Source organism: Leptonychotes weddellii, chromosome 15 (genome assembly GCF_054177405.1).
Source record: "Leptonychotes weddellii isolate Sample4059 chromosome 15, ASM5417740v2, whole genome shotgun sequence".
Classification (NCBI taxonomy): Eukaryota; Metazoa; Chordata; class Mammalia; order Carnivora; family Phocidae; genus Leptonychotes; species Leptonychotes weddellii.
In genome coordinates, this window is record NC_138383.1 from 22,583,614 (window position 1) to 22,598,808 (window position 15,195).

Below are 15,195 nucleotides of genomic sequence, written 5' to 3' on the forward strand. Positions count from 1 at the left end.
CCCCGGGGATGAGATCACACTTGGAGTGGTGAGCTGGAGGTTGAGGCAGGCCAGCCCCGGGAGACTGTACTAATCAACGATGCGCTACCATACAGTGAGGGCGCAGGGTCCAGGCATTGTACTAAGTAAGCACTTTCCCTTGATTGTCAATGTCACTCTCACAATAAGCCTAGTTGTTTCTATTACCCCCATTTTAAGAGGGGAAAACAAGAGACTTCAAAGAATGAAAGTGGTTTGTTCAAGAGCAAATGGTGAGGTTGGATGGAGGGGTCCAGAGCTCAGCGGGGAGGTGTGCAGCCTGTGGGGAAAGAGTTCCCCAAGGGCTGGCTGGAGTCTCTGTTGTCACAGAGGCTGTGAGAGGTGGCATGTTGAGCCAGGATGGTCTTTGGGGCTGTGGGTGAAGACTGAATTAATAAGCTTTGAGGGCTGAAGGTATCCTAAGAAATCTGTGGGAGTTTGGGGGTCTCTGCGTGTCTTCAGAATCTGCTGGCAGCCATGTGCTGGCCAGATTGTGGTGATCTGGGGAGGTGGTGGGGACTCTGGGTGACATCCTACAGGGCTAAGTCTGGGGTCTTGAAAGAGGACATGGTTTTCATGCATCTGGTGAGACCTGACGGGGAGGGTTGGTTATATAGGCCCTGTAGGGAATAGGGAGATCATGGGTATGTAACACCAGGGCTGGGGGGCAGGGACAGGTTCTGTGGGAGCGTGTCTTCTAGGCTATAGGACCTGGGAGGACCCCCTGTTCTTAGTGATGCCTGATCTCCGGGAGTTGAGAAAATGCCCTTCATTTGGTTTCCCTCTCCTATGGCAAGTGCTGGGGTTCTGGTAAACCTGCTCAAGCTCCTAAGAACGGAGCCCGTGACAGGACAGGGCTGAGGTGACAAGCCTCACATGGGCCTACTCCTGGCCACTTGACATAGCCCCAAACGTGGACATAGCTCATGGTCATGTCACATCTTAGGCCTGAGAAATTCAAAGGAAAGCCACACATAACACCCCCACCCTCCCGCCGTACAACATACTCAGGCTTAGACACTGGGAACCACCTGGCCGACCTTTTGGAATATACGATGTACAGGCCCCTCACATAATACACAGGACAGATGGGGGGGGGGGCGCGCAGCAGGACCTCACCCTAGAAACAGCTCCAGTCAAACCACCCAGGTTGGTCGGGCCACTTCACTTGTTGGAATTTCTTGGCTAGGTTTCCCAAGCAGGGCCTCAGTGACTTCTGTCTCTGGAGCCATGACCTGCGGCCTTGTGGTTTGGTGGTCTCTGATCTTGGGATTCAGCCACTTGGATCTTTCTTCCCAGAAGCGTCCCAAGGTTGATCCACCCAGGGAAGATGCCTTGAGAGGCATGGTCACTATCCCCAGGTTTCCAGGTGCCCCGCAAGTGGGCGGCAGGCTGGATGGGTGCTCTATGGCCCTGCGGTGTAGAACTAGGATTTTTGAGAGGAAGGGGTGGGAAGCCTGAATTTGGCTTGACATGAGACTTGTGTGACAAAACCATCCTCAAGGGAGTGGCTGTCTCAGGTGCTGACTGCCACCTGGAGTTCTGGTAGAGGCCAGTCATCTCAGGTGCTGTCAGCGACCCATCAGAGTGACCACAAAGAGCCTGATGTTGGGACTTCATTCCTTCGGGCAAAGGGGAATGTGACAATCCCCTTGGGGGCCAGGCCACTCTCCTGCACAAGCGCCTTGTGCTTCTGTTCTCTCACACATGCACACACCAGCACCCAGTGCAAGGCAAGGCTGGTGTCGGGGACTGCCTGAGCCTTGGTCCTACTGCCCCCTGCTCTCTCCACTCTCTGTGACTTCACCAAATCTTGTCTTTAGAACCCTGGCATCTGGACTGCCAGACCCATTCTATCAGAGCTGGTGAGTTAGCACCCAACCATCCTGGCACAGAGCAAGGGGCTAGGGCTATTCAAATTTTCTAGGACCCCAGGCACAAAACTCCGACGTGTCACCTCCCACCCCCAGGAGACCTTTGATTCTTCAGGTACCTCAGGTAGGGTGCCTTGTGAGAGTACAGGCTGAGTATCCCCATGAGGTTAGACTTCTCAGGGAAGGGACCTGCGGTTCGCCTTATCCTCACTTATCTAACCCATCCTCTGAACTCTGTCAGAGGCCTCCTAAAAAGGAAATGCAATGGGGCTAAGGAACTCTCTAGAAACCCCAACCCTGCCCAAGAGGAATGGATAAAAAAGCATGGGTGCTGATGGGGGAAATGGTGGCAAAGAGGGAGTTCGCTGGAAGCTGGAATATAGGATCCCCATGAGAAGGATCCTCACAGTGAAGGCCGCACCGGTAGGAGGGGACCTCGGGGCACCGGCCAACAACCCTGTCCCTCCCCCACGAATCAAGAAACCAGGCAGCGAGGCTCTGGGGGCTGCTTTTATGGGGACGACCTGACAGAGGGCATGGTCCGTACAAAACCGGGAACAATACATACATATATATATTATATACAGAGACGCAGTCCTGCGGGGGGGCGGGGCAGGGGCGGTGCCGGCCCGAGAAACCGGAAGCGCCCCGCGGCCCCGCCCACCCGGCCCCGCCCCCTCCATCTGCGGCGGCGAAGGAGGCGAAGCGCGTGGGCGCGGGCACTGAGACAGCCAGCTTTTTCAGGGGGTAGGGGCACGTCTGGGGGCGGGGGGGGCGGGGCGAGAAATACTGATCGATGGCGTGGTCTATTTACAGGGGACGAGAAGCCCAAACGATGTGAGGGGGGGCTGTCTGTTTTTAAAAAATGAACAAAAATCCAGTCTGGGGCAGGGACAGGAGGAAGAGGCAAAATGAGAGATGGATCCTGAAAGGGGAGGGGACCTGGGGGGGGGCGGGCCTCACCTCCCTCGGTCCAAGCCCCAATTTGGGGTTAAAGTGGGGAAACGGAGCGGATTTCACTTAGAAAGCAGGCTGCCAGCAGGGCAGCCCTGGTCTCCAAAAAGATGAGTAGTAGTAAAATTTTGCCCTCCAGTCAAAACCTTGGAAAATTGTGGGTGTGGGCGGAGTGAGGCTGAATTTGCCATGTTAGTACAAGGCTTCCAGGTGTGGCCCTGGACAGGGCAGGGCCTGGCTCTCCAGTGGGAAATGTTCCCCTTGCCTAAGACCAGGGGCTCTGTAGCCAGGCCCCCTAAGCTGACCTCTCTTCCCTGGCATTCCCAGGCTTGGCCAGGAAACCTGGAGCCCAGAGAGGCCACAGAACAGTTCCAGGAGGAGGTTATGGCTATTTGGCACCTGGGGGTGGGGAGGCACAAGGAAAAATTGAGGGCTGCTGCCCCAGGAAAGGGGGAGCTGGGGACCAGGTGTCCTGGACTCTCCCCTTTTCCCGAAGGATGCATGAGAAGTCAGTGCAGGGCCAGGCCCAGCCTCCAGGCTCAGGGGTAGACTCTTGTCCCTCCTGGATGGGGGGACCAGGATGGGAGGAGGTGTGGAGGCAGCCCCTCCCAACAGGAGGGTCAGAATGCAACAGAGACAGCACAATGATGGGGGACAGGGAAAGGGCCAAGAAGGTAGAATCTCAAGTCAAGAGGCCCAGGGGTCGCCTAGGAGCCCCGTGGGCAGGGAGCAGCCTCCAGGTGGTGAGATGCTGGGAGAGCCCCCAGCCCCATTCCAGTCCAGAGACAAAGGCTGGAGGTTGTAAAGTCTGGCAGTATGGTCCTCAGGTCCTTGTGTCCATCCACCACCCAGGCCAACCATCGGCATCCCTTGGCCTCTGTGCCTCAGCCCCATAGGGCAAGAAGGAGGCCGTCCTTCCAGCCACCTCTGTCTGCCCAGGCCCTCTGGTCCCTGAAGCTGGGGGAGGCGGGGCGGAGGGTGGGGAAGTCGGGGCACCTGTCCCCAGGCTGGTAGGGGGCGGGGTGAATTATTGAGGACAGGGGAGGGAGGACAATGGGAGGGGATTAATTATTGTCCGGTCAAGGAATGATTCCTGTTAAGTAGAATTGGAATTCCTCAGTGTTTGCAGGTTTCCTTCCAGTTCTGAGATCTGGCAAACAAAAGGGAGAGGGGGTCAGGCCGGGACACCAGGCGTGGGCCCTGCCCCTTCTGACCCCCTAATGGGGACAGGACCCTGAGCCAGCAGTATGACTCCCTCTCTCCCTCCAGGATCCACAGAGGAGGTACTGAAGGGGAGCTTACCTGCTGCCCCCTCTATAGGCACCGGCCCCCAGGGCACCCCGGGCCTACCTTGTCCAGGAGCTTATCCATCTCCTCCTTCCTAGCCAGCTCTGACTCTTCCAGAACCCGGCGCTGTGCGGTCTCCTTTTTCAGGAACTCGATCTCCCTAGGGATCAGCAGGGGACAGATCGTGGGTAAGGGTGTGTAGTCTGACTTCCATCCAAGGAGTCTCAGGATCCTCAGCCCTGTCCTTAGGCCCACCTGGGCAGCTCTGTCCCTCTCCCTTAAGTCGGGAGGCCCCAGCTCTTTCCAAAACCTCTGGGGCCTGACTGCTGGCTCCAGTGCCCAGTCATTCTGAGCCCAGGTACCCCCACCACGGGGCCCTCCACCTTCTGTGCTCCTTGCCTCCCTACTCAGCTTGGGGGCGGGGGGGAGGGGAAGAGCTGCCGCTAACGGCCTCTCAGCCCTCCCCGGGCCAGGAAGCCCCACTCCCAGCCCCCTGACCACGTACTTCTGCTGGTAGTCCTTGATGAGGCGTTTGGCCTTGCTGTACTTGCGCTCCAGGGCCTGGTACTGGGCCTGGGTCTCCCGCAGGTGCTCGTCCACAGCCTGGCACAGGCTCTGGGCCTCGCCCCAGTAGCCCTCCAGTTTCTCCATGCGCTCCTTGTTCTCCTCCACGCTCTGCTCCAGCTGGGCCTTCTCCACCCGCCACCGCCCCTTCTCCTGCTCTAGGCTCTGCAGCTGAGGGAGGAAGGAGCAGCCATGGACGGGTGGGGGCCACAGGGAGCCGAGGGGCGCCCCAATCCTGGCGCCAGGGCCAGCCTCCGGATGACTCCTGCAGATTTGGAGCCCACTGCACCCCCCCCCCAGCTGCTAACTCCTGTTGGCTGAGCCTGAGAACTGAAAGCTGGAGAGGGAAGAGGTGGGGGCTCAGCCGCGGAGCCCCCAGCCAGGGCCCCCACACCGCACCACGCTCCTAGCAGGCAAGAGGCCCAGGTTAGTCAGTGACTCACTCTGTGACCTGGGGCGAGGCAACTTCCGGCTTAAGCCTCAGTCCTCCCATCTGTGAAACGAGACTGATCCCTGCCTTGCCAAGCTCACGGGGCTCCAGTAAGATGGTAGATGTGAAAGAGCGGGCCAGGGGAGGGTCACCATCGCCCTCTGTCCCCTCTGCAGCTCTGGTCCTGCTGCCCAGTCCCTGTATCCGTGGCGTCAACAATCCTGGCTCCTCGCCCGCCTTGTCTCCCCGCTCCTCACAGGCACCGTGCCCCAGACCTGACCCCACCCGCACAAACCTATTCCTCCTTTCCAGGATCTCGCTGCCGCACCAGCGCTCAGCCTCAAGCCCCTGCCTGCCCCTCCAACCTCGTTGGCTGCAGATGCCCCTTGCTGTCTGTGCCCCGGCCACAAGGGCCTTCCTGCACACCCTCAGACTTGCCCCGTTCCCTCTGCTTAGAGCGTCCCCACCTCCTCCCCCGTTGGCGCATTATTTCCCACTAGCTCACCCCTCCGCTCTCTGCTCAGTGTATCACGTCCCCAGAGAAGTCTCCTGGGATTCCCTCCAGCAGCAGCCGCTCCCGCACCCCCCTGCTCCAGGAGCTCAGCGAGCCCGCACTCTCCTGCAGAGCCCCGTGTCCATTGATGACGGTACACACACCAGCGTGCACACTAAGCCGCGCGAGGGCAGGGAGTAAATCCGCCTCTGCGCACTGCAGGGACTGGAACCGTGCGGGGCGCTCGGAAGGCACTCTACCGGCGTCTACAAATTGAAAGCCTGAACAGACCTTTGACTTGTGCCCCCCCCGCCCCCGGCCCCTTCCTGCTCTGCATCCACCCGGGAGCATGGCCTGTCATCTCGACCTCAGAAATGAGCTCCAACCTGCCCTTCCTCTCCTACCCTCTGCCTGCACTCCGGGCAACCCGGGCCACCATCCCCACCCCCCCCAGGACACCACCAGCACGGCTGCTTTGCCAGCCTCCGAGTCCTGCCCACCCGCATGTCCTTCCACCGCGTAGGCAGTGACCTTTTCCCCCTTCTAGTCCCCCTGTGGCCGCGGGACCAAGGCCAGAGTCCTTCGTGGGGAGTCGGGACCCTGCCAGCCGCAGCCGCCACCCCCACCCCTGCAGGCCCGCTCAGCCTCCCACCCCGTGCCCACAGGAATGGACCCACAGTCAGCGGGCCTCCTCCAGGCTCGACCCTCTCGCCCCCGGGGGGCGCCCTTCCTCGGCCTCAGTCACTAAACCCTGCCTGCTCCCCAAGGCTCAGCTGTGACCTCCCCTCTCTCCACGTGAGGTGGGTGTCCCGTGGCCGCGCGGCCCCCACGAGCCGCCTCTCCCCGCCACACCGGAAGCCCCGTGGCAGTTGGGACACCGAACGCCCAGGCCCAGCAGGGGCCCGGTGCAGACCGGCAAGGTGAAGTCTGCGTGTCGGCCGCCTGCGAGCGCGCTGGCACCCAACGGGCCTCGAGGGGGTGTCGGTGCAGAGTACGTGTGCGTCTGTGTATGTCGCGAGTGTCACCATCGGGGAGCGCGAGAATGCACATGTCCTGTGACACTTCCGGGGAGAGGGCTGTGCCTGTGTGTCTCCCGGCAGACGAACGTAGCGGGAGGCTACATATCCGGCTGCTGCCCTGGGTATCGTGTCACGTGAAGCCCGGCCCACTGTCTCCGTGTCACCACGGAGCGGGTGACTCCAGACAGCCCGGTGAGGAGGCCCGGGTCCAGGCTGGCATGTGTCAGTGCGTGTATCCCTGGGTAGCTTACAATGATTGCTGAGCCTGTTTGTAGAGGACAGGTGGGGGACAGGAGCAATGTGACGACACCTAGAGTGACCTGGTGTCGCTCGGTCTAGTAGCTCATAGCTCGACTTTTTGTTCAGCACCTTTTACGAGCCAGGTGCTGTGCTGAGGATTTTATATGCCTTGTCTCATTTAATCCTCACGACGGAACGTACAGTGTGGGCACTATTATCATCCCATTCTACAGGGGAGGGGACTGAGGCACAGGGCAGCAAGTGGACGGTGGCACACAGGGGTCCCGAGCTCAAGCTTTTAACACTACGCTCCCCTGCCTCAGAGCAGCAGCTTGTTCTGATTCTGCCTGTGGGTGACAAGTGTCAGTGTCTGCAGGTGAGAAGTGGGGGGGGGGTCATCCCCCCAGCCCTCCTTCCCCCCCTCCCCGTGCCACATTCTTACCTTCCTTTTCAGCTGCTGGATCTCTGCCTCAGTCACAGCATGCTTGATCTGGAGCTGTGGGGGCAGAGAGGCAGGTGCTCAGCTCTGGCTGGAGTCGGTCATGGCCTGCCTCTGCCCTCCGCCACCCCAGGGACCCCCTCTTCCCACCTCCTTGAACTTGTGCACCAGCTTCTCGGGCTCCATGTCCACAGGGGACAAGGCATCCTCGTTTTCCGCCAGCTCGAACACCTCGATGGCCATCTCGCCACCCGGGAACGTGGGGCTCAGCTCCTCATCCTCGTCGGTGGCATATTCTCCTGTCTGCGAAGGGAGCAGGGAGGCTGTGCACCCTGCCCACCTCAGCCCCCCTGAGCCCCGAAGAGCAGGGCTTAGACTGGCAACAGCCTGTCAGTGTCAGACCGGGAGCTACCCAGGGCTGTGGGTCACGCCTCAGGGGGCTGGGGCCACCCCGGTGGCATGGTCTAGGTCTTCCCCCAACAGCCTGGTAGTTCCCCCATGAGACTGGGACCCCTGAAGAAACCGCCTGTGCTTTTCCCCTCGCACTGCGGGTCCCCTGAGGTCTGGAGCCACCTCCTTCCTTAGATTAGGTCCCCTGAGGGTAGAGGCCATGCCTTCCTCTCAGAGCAGGGACTCGGAGGGAACTGCATTTTCCTCGTAGGAGCAGGAAGGCTCTCTGAAGACAGAGTGTGACTCCTCCATCAGACTAAGGGTTCTTTGAAGGAAGGGTCTGCATCTCCTCCCTCAGTCTGGGGACGCCCCCAGGATAGGGAAAGGTGCCCTGGCCTCCTTCACGAGGCCTGGGAAAGGCGCCGAGGCAGAGGATGGGTGTGATGCTCCATCCAGCCACCAGGGGGCGATGCTGCTGCCGGCCAGGCCGGGAGTCCCTACCTCCTCGTCATCCTCCCCGTACTGGGCGTATCTCTGCTCCATCATCTCTCGCTGCCATCGCTCCTGTTCTAGGGTCTGCTGAATTAGCTGGGCCACCTCGCTCTGCTCGCCTGGCCGCTCCCGGCCAATCATAAACCTGCAGGGGCACGAGCGTCATCCCCCTGCCTCTGTCTTCACCTGGGTGATACCATTATCCTCCCAGCTGGTGCTCCCCTATCCACACTCAAGACCCTCCCAAGGGAGGTGAAATGAGAGGGCTGAGTCCAGAGGCTGTGGAGTGTTAATAATGAATGGGGGGAGCTGGGGGCCCTTCTTGGGTTTCCTTCCCTGGACAGCCAGAAGGCCCACTAACCCTCGCAGCCAGTTTTGGGGGAGGGGTGATGTCAGCCAAACCCCCTGCTGGGCTGCAGGGGACAGGAGCTCAGGGGCTGCCAGGGCAGGGGGCTCTTCCTCCACCACAGGGGAGAAAACGAGGCAGGGGAATGGTGAAGCTGACCCGTCCCAGCAGCCTGCTTCCCCACTGCCCTGCCGTGGGGCTGTGGAGGGGTGTCTCCGGTGAGCTCCAAGCCCCCAGGCTTCAGGAAGGGGCGGGATGATGGTGAGTGGAGATTAGGATGGAGAGGAAATAGTGGAACTTCCAGGCACTAGCCCCTCCTCTCCGTGGCCACCCACATCCTGTTTCTCTCCACCACCCTTTCCTGGGGGCAGTGCCCCTTTTAGAGAGGGCAGGGAGTGGTCCCTGAATGTTATGCCAGAGAGGGACAGAAGGAGCCTCTAACCCAATTCCCTCTATTGACAGGCCCCGGGGAGGGGAGTCCTCCCGGGATTACACAGCTGGTGAGGAGGGAAGGATGAAGTGCCTGGTCGGGGGACCCCAATTTGGATGGCATTCTCCATGCACGTCTTGGCTCTTCAGTGACTGAGTCACGGACAGGCAGGGGAAGGAGGCCAGGCTGGAGGCGCAGCAGGCCATGGGCCTTGGAACCCGAGCGCCGGTGGCCGGCAGCGCGTGGGGCAGGCCTATGGGTACAGCCATTCCTTCCGGCAGGGAGGCCGTGGAGGCTCCTCTATAAGGTGGGCCACCCAGAGCCTTATCTGGGTGTGGGCAGGCGGGCAGAGAGGCGGGATGAGGGCCAGACCTCCTGTCTATTCCCACTCCCCACCCAGCCGGGCCCTGCCGGCCCTTACCGCACGCGACCCTTGGTGTTCCGGAGCACGGAGGCCGCAAAGCTCTGGGTGACTCCAACCAGACTCGTGCCATCCACCTCCACCAGGAGATCATTCACTTGGATCCTGGGAGAGGCCACACTGGTTAGGGGACCGTCACAGGGGAACTGGAGCGGAGGTGGCGGTGGTCTCCCTCCATCAGAACCTGAGGCTCAGTCCCCCCTGGGTCCTGGTACTTTGTCTACTTGCATAAAATGCATGGGGCCAGAGGGTCAGGGATCAGCCGGACCCACCACTGGGCAGTGAGACCTGGGCAAGCAAATCCGACACAGACAGGCTGGACCAAGCACACTTCGTGTGATAATCACACCCTCGTCCCCTCCTCCATCACACCCGACGGAGTAGTGTGACACCCAGAGTTCGTGGCCACCACGCACACCCAAAGCACAGGTGACACGTGGTCCTGTTACGGGTCTGAAGATTTTCTCCCAAATGCCTGAGACCCCCATGGCATACTCTTGTGCTCGCTGCACCCCGAGACGGGCGCAGCCCCCACCATGTTCTGGGTGTGGCAGCAGAAGCCCTGGTTCCCCACCCCAGAAGGACAGAGATGGGGGTGGGCCAGCCTGGCCCGCCGAGGGGGATGGCAGGCCCCCTGGCCACCTCCTTCCTCCACTGCCACCCCCCTGCGCGCTCCAGGCCTTCTGTCAGGGCTCCTCTGCGGAAGTGGAGGAAATGGCCTATTGTGAGAGGCTCACCCCCTGGTGCATGTGGGCACTCTCTCCCACGTGCACACACTCCCCACGCTGCCAACAGCCAACAGGGGACCACAGGAACGGCTCTGGAAGTCCAAACTGGGGGGGCGGGGTAAGTGAAAGAGCTCGGGTCGTCACCGGCCTTTTGTCCACCCCCCACGCCACCTGGGCCAGAGCAGGCAGAAGCTCTAGCAACATGACCCCAAAGCCACCCAGCCCCTACAGGGACACCCACTCATCTCTGTCATATGGAGGGGGTCTGGGTTTGGAGGTGCCACCACAAGCCTCCCCTGATATCAACTGCCAACTTACACCAACGCTGGGGATGCCCCAAAGCCCCTCCCACGTCCCCCCTGTGATACATACACAGTGGAGTGGCTCACGGAGGGGTCGCTGGGTGCCCAGGGCTCCAGGAGGCCCTCCTGAACCTTCTGGCCCCTCCAGCCTCAGAGGCCAAACACAGGTACACACGCTCACACGTGCGCTCACACAAGGAGCAGTCTCCTCCCAGGTACACCACACGCCCGCATCCCCCTTGTTCTCTAGGCTCCGGCCATACCTGCGGGCTTTCAGTCCCCTTCCTGGAACCTTTTGCACATTCTACTCCCTCAGCCTAACTAAGTCCGGCTCATCCTCAGGCCTTAGCTCCGACATCACTTCTCCAGGAAGCCTTCCCTGCTATCCAGAGAGAGCAAGTCCTGCTTTTTATGCCTTCATGCCACCCTGTGCTTTTCCCACATTTGCTGCGTGTCCACTTGGATGTCTGTCTGCCTCACCACACCACATGCTTCCCGAGGGCAAGGGAAGCCGTCACTGACTCCCCAGGGCCTGACTCCAGCCCTGCCACAGAGCCAGCGATATTTGCTAAGTGGAAAAAAAAAAAAAAAAAAAAGCTCAGATGTATCCACCAGGAACACAGACTCCATGGCTGTGCTCTCCCTCCCACAGCCCACACACGCCCAAAAACCAGGACATACAATGCCTCCGTGCAGCCCCCTCCCCACCCCGCAAAGAACGTAAGTGCCATTTGGGCAGGGTTCCCAGTGGGTTTGTTCACTGCTGTACCCCCTGGACCAGCACCTGGCACAGTAAGGCTCCACGAACACCTGAACCCCACACAGACAGGGGCCCATCCTGGCTCGGTGGCCTGGCCTGCAGCTGACGGCTGATGGGGGAGGGGGAGGGGGTACCTGCCGTCCCGGTGGGCCGCACCACCCTCGGTCACCGTCTTCACGAAGATGCCCAGCTTCTCCAGGCCCATGTCCGCCCCGGCCCCCATGCCGATGATGCTGATGCCCAGGCCCTCGGAGTCTGTGGAGCAGAAAATCAGGACAGGCTGGTGTTGGGAGGTGGGGGTGAGGTAAGGCGTCCCAGCCAGGGCTTGCAGGGGACAGAGTGAGAGACACCCCCGCACTCCCAACCTCACCCCAGGGCACGGCCCGACCTCAGGCAGCAGTCCCCATGCTTAGGGGAGGTCCACAACTGGGGCAGAGACACTGTTCTGTCTACCCCCTCTTTGCCAAGCCAACTGGGAAGCTCCTGGGTCACCCACTGCCCTCTGCCCCTCACAAGAACCGATGAGCAGCAGGGCATGCTGAGGGGGGCCCAGGCGTCTTGGGGGGGGCCAGAGTCTACTGTACACACAGATAAGGGATCCAGAGGGATGGAAAGGCGTGGGGGGGGGGTCTTCTTTTCTACACAGACTCATCCATACTTAGAGTCTCCATGACCCAAGACCTCCTGCTCTTCTCTCCACAGCTATCCCCTCCTGTCTCATGGGTCTCTGACATCCCAACTCTTATCTTCCCCCACAAACAGGCTCTTCCTGTCTGCTACTCCCTCATGGGGCCTGGGAGTCGCCTGGACTCCTCCCTCCCCCTCACCGTCTCAGCCAGAACCAAATAACCACCAGATCCTGCAGATTCTACCCCCCAAGGATCTCTCAAGTACATGCACTTCCCACATGGCCATCATCTTGTCCACACTGTGATCTCTCTCTATCCACTTATGACCCTTCTCCCCCCAGCACAGCCTCACGTGGTCCTTCTAGAATACCTTTCCCACGCCTTGCCATGGTTTCCTGTCCCTCTTAGAGAACAGTGTCCTCCACATGGTCTATTAGGCCCTGCATACCCTTCTTGCCCTCGTGATCAAAATGCAGCCAAGCCTCTCCTCTCTTTCCCACATGCTCCCCTGAATTCCCATCTTCAGAGCTCAACGCCAGCATAACTTCCTTGGGGACCCCACTGACCTGAGTCCACGTACTGTCCTAGCGGCCCCTCCCGTTCCCTGCCCCGCACCTATTGCAGCGTGTAAGTGAGCTGGGACGGCTCCTTCAGCGCGTGGCCCTGGGGACCTGGCACCCGAAGGAGCACAGGGTACGGCAGGCCCGGGGGAGGGGGGGCGGGGGCTGCTGCAGTCCGCTTGGCTGGGGGCACTGACAGGGGACCAGGGCAGAGCTGGCGCCAGAGAGGCGACCGCCCCCGCCGCCCCCGCCGCCCCTGCGGCCTGGCCCCGGCCCCCGGCCTCTCACCCTTCTCCAGCTCCACAGGGAACAGCTCTAGCCTCTCCACACGCTTCTCCAGCTCATACTCAGCCGAGGCAGCCATGGGGTCCACGTCCTCATTGCGCCGGTCGTAGTCCTCGTTGGAGTAGGTACTGAACACCTGCGGAGGGGCCACTCGTCAGAGGCAGGGGCAGGGCTGGTGCCCGGCACCCGCCGGCGTTCCTCTACTGCTCCGGGCCTCCCCCAGCCCCAGTGTGACCCCAGCTCGGGCGGCAGGCCCTTCTGCTGCTCGAGCCCGCAGGGCCCCGGAGAAAGGGACGCAGTTGCCCCATCCACACCATTATTCTCCCCCACAGCCCCAACTGGCGTGCGCATGGCTGCTGTAGAAAGAAAGGAAGGGCAATCCTCGAGAAACCAGCCGACTCAGGAAGCCAGACCTCCAGGTCAGAGACAGACCAACAACAGACTGGGGCAGAAAGAAACACAGGGAGCCAGAGAGCCAGACAGACGGCGGGAGAGTGGAAAGAACAGGCTGAGCAGGAGTAGAGGGGCAGAGGAGGAGGGGAGTAAGAATGGAGAAGATCCTGGAGGATGCCAGATGGGGAGAGAGGGGGGAGCGGGTGTGAGACGCAGGGACAGGGGAGAGAGGAGGAGAGAGAGAGGAACAGAAGAAGACAGGGGCACCCAGGACCCAGCTGACCTGAACCTGAAGTTGAAGCCAGGGTGGGGGAGGGAAGCAGAAAAGATCACCTCCACCTTCCCATGGAGAAAGGGCAGCCCTCCACTTGAGGTGTCCCTCAGGTGGCAGAAGGTGGATGGGGGAGAATGCCAGGCCCACGTGGCCTTGCCTGCATGACCAGGCCTCAGTTTCCCTCCCGAGAAGTGGCTCTGAGGTGTGCCCCTTATCCCCAGTGCACTAGAAGGCCCAGGCCAGAGGCCCAGGACCCTGGTGAAAGCAAGGAGCTCAGGGAGGTGGCAGCCTCTCTGACTTTGTCCCCAGTGAACCCAGTCTGCATGGGGGCCCTAAGGCCAGCCCTACCTTGTTGTCCCCTCTACCCCTCTGCTGTCCCCTTCCTGTGTCTCTCAGTGAGAAGGGGAATTCCAAACCTCCTCCAGAGAACAGAGAGGCTAGGGCAGGGGCTCTGTGGGAGTGCCTAATTTTGGGTCCAGGCGGGGGTACCCCCAGTGGGAGGTTAATGAGCACCATTTGGGGTACCATGATGCGTTCATGCTTCATGGCCTGCAGCGACAGGTTGGCACCACTTGGAGCCAAGCAGGGGCGAGAAAGGGTGGGAGCAGCTCTATCAGACAGTTGGGCCTGAGGCCTGAGCAGCTGGAATGGAGCTCCGTGTCCCCCGAGGCCCCTGCCAGGGCCCCCTCTCCTCCAGGAGCAGGCCCATGGGCACCCTGGCAGGCAGCAGACTTGTGTCCCAGCCTTTGTCTGGGCTCACTCAGTGTCATCCTCCACTCCCCCCCACCAGAGCCTCGCTCCCACAGTGGGGTTTCACAGGATTAGAAGTGCAGCTGGGAGGGGCCTATGTGGTCACTTCACTCACTGCCCTCAATTTCACTACATCAGAGAAACCAAGCTCGGGCCCTTAGAGCTCGTTGTCAGTCGGGCAGTGGTCGGACTACCCTCCTGACATCTGGCCATTGGCCTCCGAGCCCCTGGAGGGATGCGCCATCCAGTTTGCACACAGCATAAGATGCCAGGTCTGCTGCCAAGGTCACCTGGGTCAGCCAGTGGCAGGGCAGGATGAGACTGCACCCAGCTGGGCCCTGGTGGGTGGGTCACCTGTGACTCTGTGCCCCCCTTGCACTCATGCCCTGGGCTTGGCAAATCGGCTTTGGCCCACTTTTGCATCTGAGTCCCCTGCCCCTCACCTTCTGCTCCAAGGGACAGGGTCCCTTCATCCCTCAGTCTTTGTGGTGCCCTCCCCGATGCGTGTGTGTGAGGCAGTGAACACACTGTGACCTCCAAAACACCCTCCCAGCCTGCCCCGGGCTTTGCCCTCCCCTCTCTTCTCAGCTGATCAAATCCTGCCCCCTGCAGGAAACCCAGGCCTCGGGCTCAGAGGCCCCAGACCACCCCTCACATGGCCCACCATGACGTGCCCAGCCGATCAGCGGCTTGGGCCCTGTCCCCTGCCCCAAGTGACAACATGGAATTGGGCTCTCTGTCCTCAGCAGAAGCCTCCACAAAGGCAACAACTGGGTCATCCGCAGGGCACCAGACCCGGGAATCAGTGTCAATGCAGGGTGGGGGCAGGGAGGGGGAAAAACTGGAACCCACTGTCCAGGGTGGGGAGGAGGAAATCCCCAGCGAGGTCAAAAGTCAGACACGCCAAGGCGGCACCACGGACCACTGGCTCCCGCACTCGTGTGAGCAAGAGTCACCAGGGACCAGGGAGCACTGCTCCAAATCATGCGCTATTTTTTACCCAAAAATCAGGGTAAGGTGTCAAATATAGACAGTCAGAGGCCCAGGACTGAAAGACCAACAAACTCCATCTCTGGATCAGGCTGCTCAGAGAACTGGTGATTTGGAGGGGGGGGGG

The 15,195-nt window shown here is 60.8% G+C and overlaps 1 protein-coding gene across 1 annotated transcript in view; it reads right to left on the reverse strand.

Annotated features, from left to right (window-relative positions):
- Positions 1 to 2,389: 2,389 nt before the first annotated feature.
- Positions 2,390 to 15,195, reverse strand: part of PPP1R9B (protein phosphatase 1 regulatory subunit 9B) — a 16,027-nt gene continuing 3,221 nt past the window's right edge. Inside the window, exons 2-10 of the mRNA XM_006748845.3 lie at positions 12,665 to 12,797; positions 11,322 to 11,442; positions 9,398 to 9,502; positions 8,210 to 8,345; positions 7,469 to 7,621; positions 7,322 to 7,375; positions 4,639 to 4,868; positions 4,197 to 4,293; positions 2,390 to 3,996 (exon numbers count right to left, since the gene is read on the reverse strand). Coding sequence (XP_006748908.1) covers positions 3,943 to 3,996; positions 4,197 to 4,293; positions 4,639 to 4,868; positions 7,322 to 7,375; positions 7,469 to 7,621; positions 8,210 to 8,345; positions 9,398 to 9,502; positions 11,322 to 11,442; positions 12,665 to 12,797 — 1,083 coding nt within the window. The 3' untranslated portion in view covers positions 2,390 to 3,942. The remainder of the gene's footprint in view (positions 3,997 to 4,196; positions 4,294 to 4,638; positions 4,869 to 7,321; positions 7,376 to 7,468; positions 7,622 to 8,209; positions 8,346 to 9,397; positions 9,503 to 11,321; positions 11,443 to 12,664; positions 12,798 to 15,195) is intronic.